Source organism: Pygocentrus nattereri, chromosome 17 (assembly GCF_015220715.1).
Source record: "Pygocentrus nattereri isolate fPygNat1 chromosome 17, fPygNat1.pri, whole genome shotgun sequence".
Lineage (NCBI taxonomy): Eukaryota > Metazoa > Chordata > Actinopteri > Characiformes > Serrasalmidae > Pygocentrus > Pygocentrus nattereri.
In genome coordinates, this window is record NC_051227.1 from 40,463,226 (window position 1) to 40,472,321 (window position 9,096).

The 9,096-nt window shown below is 43.8% G+C and overlaps 1 protein-coding gene and 1 long non-coding RNA gene across 2 annotated transcripts; one reads left to right on the forward strand and one right to left on the reverse strand.

Annotated features, from left to right (window-relative positions):
* Nucleotides 1-3,035: 3,035 nt before the first annotated feature.
* Nucleotides 3,036-3,843, reverse strand: LOC108442857. The gene is made up of 2 exons (XR_001859086.2): nucleotides 3,324-3,843; nucleotides 3,036-3,226 (listed from the first exon to the last, which is right to left on the reverse strand). It is a non-coding gene; the product is annotated as an uncharacterized LOC108442857 (long non-coding RNA).
* A 99-nt stretch (nucleotides 3,844-3,942) lies between these two features.
* Nucleotides 3,943-7,582, forward strand: diabloa (diablo, IAP-binding mitochondrial protein a). The gene is made up of 6 exons (XM_017723101.2): nucleotides 3,943-4,252; nucleotides 4,528-4,657; nucleotides 5,674-5,799; nucleotides 6,010-6,120; nucleotides 6,609-6,705; nucleotides 6,806-7,582. The coding sequence occupies exons 1-6, from the start codon at nucleotides 4,125-4,127 to the stop codon at nucleotides 7,009-7,011; spliced, it is 798 nt and encodes a 265-aa protein (XP_017578590.1). The 5' UTR covers nucleotides 3,943-4,124; the 3' UTR covers nucleotides 7,012-7,582.
* Nucleotides 7,583-9,096: the final 1,514 nt, after the last annotated feature.

Consider the following 9,096-nt stretch of genomic DNA (forward strand, 5'->3'; position numbering starts at 1 on the left):
CCACCACCACCATGTCAGTGTCACTGCAGTGCTGAGAATGACCCACCACCCAAACAGTACCTGCTCTGTGAGGGTCCATGGGGGTCCTGACCACTGAAGAACAGGGTAACAGAGTATCAGAGAATCAGATGGACTACAGTCTGTAACTGTAGAACTACAGAGTGCAGCTATACGGTCAGTGGAGCTGATAAAGTGGACAATGAGCACAGAAACAAAGAGGTGGTCATAATATTATACCTGATGGGTGTATAGAACCATTTTCTTTACTAAAGAACCCTTGAAGAACAATCTTTTTTGGGCGTTTGCGAACATGCTAAAGCAGTGGCTCTGAGATCACTTTCTAGCATCTTGGAAGGTGGTTTCACGCTTTCTAATGGCTGATGTCAAGCCCCAGTTATTTGACATGCATTTTATGTCTAAAGGTATCCAGACCCTCTAATTAGTGCATTCAAGGTGTACCAATTCCTGTCACGGGCATTCAATTTCTCACACACTGCTTGTGCCATCACAAGAGAAAAGCAGTGCCAATAGAATGGGACACTCTGGTGCAGCTTAACCTCAGCCTAAGGTCGCCATGCGTGATGCAAACCGTCAGCTAGAAAGGTAAAAAGCCCCCAGCGTTGAGCTGTTGAATTGTGTTCTCTGGAGTGATGAGCTAAGATGAGCTGAAGCGGCATTTTTGATCCAGAACTCATCATCCAACATGAGAGTCTGACCTCACTAATGCTCTTGTGGCTGAATGCAATCAAGTCCTCACAGCAATGTTACAACATCTAGTGTAAAGTCTTCCCTGAGGCTGTTAGTGCAGCAAAGTGGGCAAAAATGCCATATTATTTTGGAAAAAAATTGGATAAGTAGGTGTCTACAAACTTTTGGACACCCACTTACTATTAAGGTGCATTTTTGTAGCTCCATTACTGTTTACAGTCCATCTGTTTCTCATTAATAATAACATCTGCACAGCGGGGGTCTTAACTATTGATGAACAGGGTAAAGGGGGCTAACAAAGTACGCAGAAAAACAGACACACTACTATCTGTAATCGTAGAACTACAAAGTGCAGCTATATGGTAAGTATACCTGATAAACAGGACAAAGAGTGTAGATACAGAGTCATTGTTACTGATAACATGGCCAGGGAATGAATAGTGTAAAAACACATTTCATTCATGTTTTATATCTGAGCAGTTCTCATTTCTTCAATAATTAAAAACAGTCTGAAGGAAGGTCAAAGCTAAATGTACTACTGACTGAAAACAAACCGCCAGTAATCCAGTTACAAACTGTGAAAAGCTCGTGTTTCACTCTGCAACGAAACACAACCTTCAAAACACAAAATGCTCAATGACGGCTTTGGGTTTTACAAATCGTCCTTCCCTGCAGTATTTTCAGCAACCGAAGGCCAAGCCTCCACCTCTGACGCTGTTTTGTGTCTTCTTACGTTGTGCCTCCAAGATCTATGAAGCTTAGTGTCAAGCCTTTGTGATTTGACCTCAAGTGACCTGATGGACCCAGGTGAAATCGACAGTGTTGCACGTTTGAGGAAGAAAATCAATGTTTCATCAACCGTCTTATCTGTAGAAGTGTTTGAATTGTGTACATTACAGCTGATGACTCTATTCTGTACACACTGTTGTGAAGTGTTGGGAGGTGAATGAGCAATAATGAGGGAATGCACTCGGTATTTTCGTAAGGGCCTTACTGCAGAGGTGCCCCCCCTGCACAGAGACATTCCTGCCTGATCTGCACTCATTTCATTCCTTTCATCATCTTCCTAATCAAAACTTTGGCAATTGACTATTACAGAAAGCTTTATAGAACATAATAATACATTTGAACTGCTAAAGCAGGTCATTCAGGTCATTTCAGATTTTTGGTTTTAATTGAATTAATTCTGTTTCTGTTCTTCATAGAACAGAAACACTCTTTGGACACTACACTATAGCAACAACAAGGGTTCTGCTATTGTTATGACATCAAGCTTGTCACAGTAGAACCCTTTTCATAGAACCATGCACAACATTTTCTCCATCATTCTGAAAAAACATTTCACGATGCAAACAAGCTTTTCAGCATGGAAACGGTTCTCCGAGTGTTCGTGGTTCTATATAGAACCTTTGTCTTTACTACAGAACCCATGAAGAACCACTTCATAGGGAAAGGCATGTAAACACGGCCACCTGAGAATGCACATTTCTTTTGATTAATATCAAAGCTACAGTAAAATAATTATTGATATAGTCTAATAGTGATAAACTGTATACCAAACAACGCTGAGCTCACAAGCTGTAGTCACAGGTGATCTCCACATTCATTCCTAGCACACTGGAAAGCAGGCTGTCCAATTATTTAGGGTCTCTCTAAGTCATTCACAAAAATGATTAGCAAAAGACAATAAATCATAAGAAAACGTTCAATAAACAGCAACATTTTTCTTGTTCAGTATTCAAAATGTCTGCTTATCATTTGCACGGGATGGGATGACAAACTTAGTCCAACTAAAATCAAAGTCAACCTGAAATCAAAATACAGCTTGTTAACTGTCTACGGTCATATTAAAGGACAATTCCACCAAATTTTTTCAAAAAGTGCATAATTTAAGCACTGAGATGTAAACAAAGTCATTCAGAGTGGTCAGTGTAAAACGGCCCATTACTGAGATGCTTGCCAAATCAGATTCCTTTACAGCGGTGGCGATAGGAACCAGGGGGGGCGATGTCTACAGCGCAAACCTAGCCGTTTATTTACTCCCTAAAACCACCAGTGAACCTACACAACTTGTAGTGCATGTTTTGGAATTTAATTTTAATAATAATAATATTACAGTCAAGTAAATCTGAAACAATACATATATGGTTTCTCACATGTACCTCTCCACCCTGCATGTGTCATTTTACTTTTAAATCTTGATTTTTTTTTTAAAAAAAAGTTTTTTTTTTATTTCTGTTTATTATAATGTTTAACACTCTGTCCTTCTGCCTGATGCACAGACGCTGAACTCTACTGCCAACAACCAGCGACACAGACAGCAAACGTTAATGCTCTAAACAGTTTATTTTGATTTGCACCGACTACCAAACAAATAGCTGCACATACTGAAGCGTAAAGGGTGAATTAATGAGTGCACAATAAATTTGACATGGAGGGGAATTCAAGTGTTTTTCAGGATCACTTGAATGACCATGACATGGTGACCGGAACCAGGCATCCAAAGCTTCTAATGCCTCTAAAGGTTTCAAAGAAAAGAAAAAGAAAAACTCACAGAGGCACCTGAAGGGCGATGCAAGCCAAACTAGTACCCAAAGCAAATTATTCAGGTTTACCACTGTTACATCTGGTTCCCTTCACTACCACTGGGGAGAACATCTGGGCTGGCCAGCTTCTCCACAGCGCACCAGCTCACATCAGTCACTCTGGACAGGTTTGATCACAGCACAATGAATGAACTGTGCAGAGTTTGAACGGTCAGTCTCTAAATCTGGGTTATAACCGTGCATGTCCTGTTTTGTCCAGGGAGAGGTGTTTATTTTCCATTAGAGCTGGATAACGTCCAAGCGTCAAGTGTCCAACAGCGGTGTCCCTTACCTCTTATCCTATTCTGGACCTTTGGCTTAAGTTATGTGCACGTAGACTGGTCGTGTTTTGCTTTGGGAGCTGTTCATTGTCCGCTGCGGCTCGTGCTGATAGGGGGCCTGCGTGCTCGTCAGCCTTTGTCCCACAATCTGTTTACTAAAAAAGGCCCAGCTGGTTTAGTGGGACCACCAGAGCTTTTCTGCTGACGCGGTGTTTAACTTGTGCGTCACGCACGTCTCTCCTTGAACTTGCATCGACCGCTTGGTGATTACAGTTGGAGTACACTGGTCAATAAACTACCCGAGCAGAGGTCAGCAGCGCCTCCTCGGCGTATAAATAGGGGCCCGGTTCTCTGCGCATCCCAGCTTCACTGAGAACAGCTGAAACTGGCTCGCGGGTTTTTTTTAAAGCGCTGCATCATTTTGGTGCCGACTTTACACTTTAAAAGCTTTTAACTTGGCGAGACGGGCGCTGTTTGAGAGAGGACGGCGAAGACACAGCGGAGAAGTAGCTGGACTCGGTCAGTTAGCGCGGAGAAGCAGGACGGGGGCATGCAGGCGCTCAGACACTGCGGGGCGTGTGTGTCCAGGGCGGGGTTTCACAGCCGGACCGACTTCCTCCACAGCGAAGCAAACATGGCTACGATCCGCCGAGCTGCTGCGTGCCTGAACCTATTCCGGTAAATATGTCTAATATAAAGATCTGGGATGATTTCACGGGTTTACTTCTTTGTGCGCACGCAGACGTTCGCTCGTGTTGTGTGTGCGTGGGAAGAAGAAGTCCGGCACGCAACAGTAAAGCGGTGACCGGCGTGCTGTGAGATGGTGAGCAGGGCCGTGTCGGAACCGGGTTTAGCGCTGGTTCGGTTCGCTGGCCCTGCTCCTCCACTGCGCTGTGATTTGGTGGTGACGGGATGTGAAGTTTGTGCTAAAGTGTCGTTTGTTTTGCCTGAAGGGGCGCGAGCACGTCGCTCTGCAGCAACAGGAAATCAGTCCGCCCGCTGCTGCGCGCTCCCGCGGTCGCCCGGTCGGAGGCGGCGGCGCTGAGCGTGGGGAGCGGCCTGTGCGCACTTCCCTTCGCGCAGGTAGGACAATGCAGTCACGCTTCACTCAATTTTAGGGCTTATTTGGTGTATTTGTTCGTTTTTTCCCCGCCCGACATCTAAAATGAGTACAAGTAGTGAAGCAGCAATGAAAAAAAAAGTAAAGGCAGAAGAAAAAAAACTTCTTCTCACAAATGTGGGAGAATGGACAGGGCAGCAAAGGGGCCGCAGCCAAAACTACACAGAAATGTAGAGGATTTCCACTCACCTGCCAACGCAGTGAGTTCAGCAAGGGGGCATAAAACGAGGGGAAGCACATATATTGCGGCAGTTTCTGTAAAATGATGAAGTGACCCTTACTAGTAAATATGAAGTGACCCATCCATGAAGTGAGACACCCTACACACTGTAGTGAGCACACTTGCCCGGAGTGGTGGGCAGCCCAATCCGCAGCGCCCGGGCAGCAGTTGGGGGTTCGGTGTCTTGCTCAAGGACACCTCAGTCATCGAACCTCCTACCTTCCGGGTCACGAGGCTGGTTCCCTGACCTCCAGTCCACGACTGCCCACAAACTAGCTCTAGAAAAGCAACTTTAAGACAAATTCAAGAAATGTGTAAAAGTCAAGCTGAGCTGTCACTCATTTTATTTAGAGCGGACATTTTACTAGTTTTTCTTTTGAAACCTTGAGTTTCACCCAAAACTGATCCAGCGTTTCTTGTTTACCCGGCTACGCGTTCAAATGAGCTATTTTCAGTCGAGGCGCTGAAATGAGCTTCTAAAAGTAACGCGTCGTGCTGGAGTTACTTAATGATTCTACAGCACCACAGGAAGGAATACACAGATAATGAGAGTGTGAGAGTGTGTGCGCTGCTTCCAGCTTGATGTGTTACAGGATTCGCTCCTCCGATGTTCAGACTAGCCTTTTCTGCTGATATCAGCCCAACGCTGACACTCACCAATGCCCATAGTCATAAGTGTAAAAACACACTCAGCCGTGACAACAGAATGTAGCACAAGCTAAAGACGTGTTTTGTTTTGTTTTGGTTTCTTTCTTCCAGCAGGTGGAAAACCTCTCGCATGAATCTCTCATTCGGCGGGCATCCTGCCTGGTCACAGACAGCGCCAACACCTACCTTTCCCAGACCACTCTGGCCCTTGTGGACGCCCTTACATGCTATTCAAAGGTATGTGCTTGTACCCTGTGGTAAATTGGTCTTTTTGGTTTGTATCGTGAGAATTCAGCTCAAAAGATCTCAAAGTTAAGTCGGCTGAGCTTCGTCATTAAAGCTGCTGACCTCTCTTTGCTGCTGAGAGAGGTTGAATTTAATCTTCTCACATTGACGAGTGTTTTCCAGAGAATAGGGTCTTATACTTCACACTCTCTCTTTTCTCAGGCTCTGCACACCCTCATTGCTCTTCAGAAGCGCTATTTGGACTCGATGGGAAAACTCACACCTGCGGAGGAAGACAGCATCTGGCAAGTCATCATTGGCCAGCGAGTAGAGGTAATGTTCAACGTGTATTCTACGCCACTGCAGCTTAATCCTGGTCCTGGAGGACAAAGCACTGCACAGTTTCATGTGTTCTCTGCTGTAGCTCACCAAACACTCCCATTGCAGCCTCACCAAGGGCTTGTAAATTAGTAAGTTCATAAATGACGTACGAGGGGTGTGTTTGAAAGCAGTTGAATGTGCAGGGCCAGGGTCCAGGAATGGGGGGGGGGAGTTAATCAGTTGTGGCCTGTAGTTATATTACTGCCAACTATGTGAGCAAAGAGGAGCCACTCTCCCATTACATGAATTACTGTGTGACTCATTTCTTCATCACACCATTTTTGGCTATAATTCCCTAGAAATATTGACTGACAGAGATGGTTCTATTAAATCTAAAGGGGTTATAGTAAAAAATCTTTGTCTCTCTTTATATGTAAAGAGCTGTAGGTCTCATTGACCTGTTATGAGTTGCAGAACTCATTCTTTCTTTCTTTCAACAGGTCAGTGACAGGCTGGTCGAGTGCAAGCGCTTTGAATCAAACTGGATGAATGCCGTCAAGATCTGTGAGTTGTCGGCCGAGGCAGCCTACAGTTCAGGTCTGTGTTTGTAAGCTATAAGCTCTCTAGTAGCCAAAGCTTTTTTGGCCATTGATGATTCTGGTTTCAGTTAACTGACCCTGCACTGTTCCGTTTGCAGGAGCGGAACACGCCTCCGTTGCCTTAAAGACCAGCCTGCAGGTGGCGCAGTCTAAGGTAGAGGAGATGAGGAAAATCCGGCTGGCAGCAGAGAAGAGTCTAGCCGAGACTAAGGCCGATGAGATCCAGAGAATGGCTGAGTATGCTTCCAGCATCAACTTGCATGACTTGGAGGATATTCCTGAGGCCTACCTCCGCGAAGACTGAAGACTTCTTGGGAAGAACTGTGTTTAACTTTGCTCATATGGAGCATCAGAGTGTCCTGCAGTTGCCTGAACGCACACTGCTGGAGGAGCATGGCTGCGGAAACCAGCGAGTTTGAATTGTGTGATCCGTGATGAGGTCCTGGTTCAAATGTATTCTGAGCTAGAATGTAGAATCCATTTATACTTCATTTCAGGAGGTTCCGAGAAGAATCGTTCAGATTTTTGCTGTAAGGCTTAGATTAGATTTTGTCGTTGAAGAAATATCTTTTGCTCGGTTAGCCATTCTAATTAAGCCAAAATGCTTAGTGGTGAAAAGGCACGACACAATTTCTGGTCATCTTGTTAAGGTATGTGTCTGTATTTTGTAAAGGAAAAGAAAACCCCCCCTGAAAAGACACTGAAATGGAAAATAGGTTGGCTGGACGAGCTGAGAATCGTGTGAGAATCGCTCATGTTTGTGTATTTGAACTAAGATGCATAGTCATTTGTCCAGTTGTGCACAGTTTAATTATTAAAGAAAGGAAATGTATTGCTGCAACGTTGTATATAAATAAACCTTATTTTTCTACTTATTTTCTCTCTCTGCCTGCATTCATGTACCACACCTCCCCTACAACCTTTCAAGCACTCGGAGACGATTATTTACTCCACCGTTTTTACATTGAGCCTGGAAAAGTGATTTCATTGTCTTGGAGTGCAGTAAATGGTGAATTAAGACATAATGTCTAATTAAGTGTTATTTTCTTTTATGATTATAGTTATATCTGTGAGGTCTGTATTTACCACATGTAGGTAAAGAGAAACTAATTTAAGGTCGAACATCTGGATTAGTCATAAATGTCTGTTGGCTGATGGAAATTATATAGCAACTTGTAACTAAGAAAACAGTGCTCTCTTTTTTGGGGGTTCTGGCTGAATGCTGCGTGTTAAAGTGTTATTCTTGGCTTTGGCCGTTCATTTGTGGGGGAGCAGTTACATCATAGTTGGGCGCCGTATGTTTGCCAAAGAGTACATGATGAAAAAAGACATGGGAAATACTTTATTTGTAGAGAAGGTCAGAGCTTTTAGCTGCGTGAACTTGTTCAGCCCTAGATGGAGAGACGTTCTAGACTCTGCTCTTTACGTTTTATGGCTGCTGTGAAAACGGTTAACTACCTGAAATATCCACTGCATGTGTGCCATCAGCTCTCAGTGGGTTCAATGAAATAGCAAAGTTCAGCAAAGTTGATGTGCTTTTTGCTTTTTTGAGATGAATTAATACATTTTCATTTTGTAAAAATTGTGGTTCTGTAACATGACGACTACGATGGAAAGGCCTGCCAAGAAATATTGTAGAGTATATTTTCTTATGTATCAATCTACATATAATCACACACAATATGATGAAAACATATTCTTAGCATTTTTTTTAAGGTTCATTAAAAATCTAAATCTGAAGTCTCTGCTTTACAAAAGCCTCCAGACTTGTATTCAGACAGAGGGATCCAAAATTGCTGTGGCACTCCAAATTGTGTTCAGGTGCATCCTGTCCACTTGTTGTGTAAACTGATTGGACAAAGTTTGGGAAGGCGCACGCGTTGGTCTGAGGCCCAGAATTTACACTGCATTATCAGGACAAAAATGCAGCTATGAAGTCTGAGGAACTGTGTTTCTATCTCCAGTGATCAAACAGTGGCAAGGTATAGATCAATGCAAGGATCTAAGGCTTTGAGAGTTCCCAGAACCACAGTGGCGTCAATGATTTTGAAATAGAAGAAGCTTGGCCCAACCTTGGACCTTTGTAAAACTGTCCAGCCAATTTGGGCATCCAGCCAAGAAGGGCCTTGGTCAAGGAGATCCCAACAGTAATTCCAAAAGAGCTCCAAAAGTTACCTGTACAGAGGTGGGAGAACCTGTTGGACACACAACCATTTCTTCAGCACTCTATAAATCAGACCTTTATGGCAGGGTGGAAAGAAGGAAGCCACTGTTTAGTAAAAGGCAAATTACAACCCACTTGAAGTTTGCTAAACAGCATGTAAACGACTCCACATGAGGAAAAAGATTCTCTAAGGAAATACTATCCCTATGGTGAAACATGGTGGTG

Coding starts and splice junctions, on each gene's coding strand:
- diabloa (XM_017723101.2), top strand. CDS start 4,125: ATGCAGGCGCTCAGACACTGCGGGGCGTGTGTGTCCAGGGCGGGGTTT. Junction 4,658..5,673: donor GCGCACTTCCCTTCGCGCAG/GTAGGACAATGC, acceptor TCTTTCTTCCAG/CAGGTGGAAAACCTCTCGCA. Junction 6,121..6,608: donor TCATTGGCCAGCGAGTAGAG/GTAATGTTCAAC, acceptor TTCTTTCAACAG/GTCAGTGACAGGCTGGTCGA.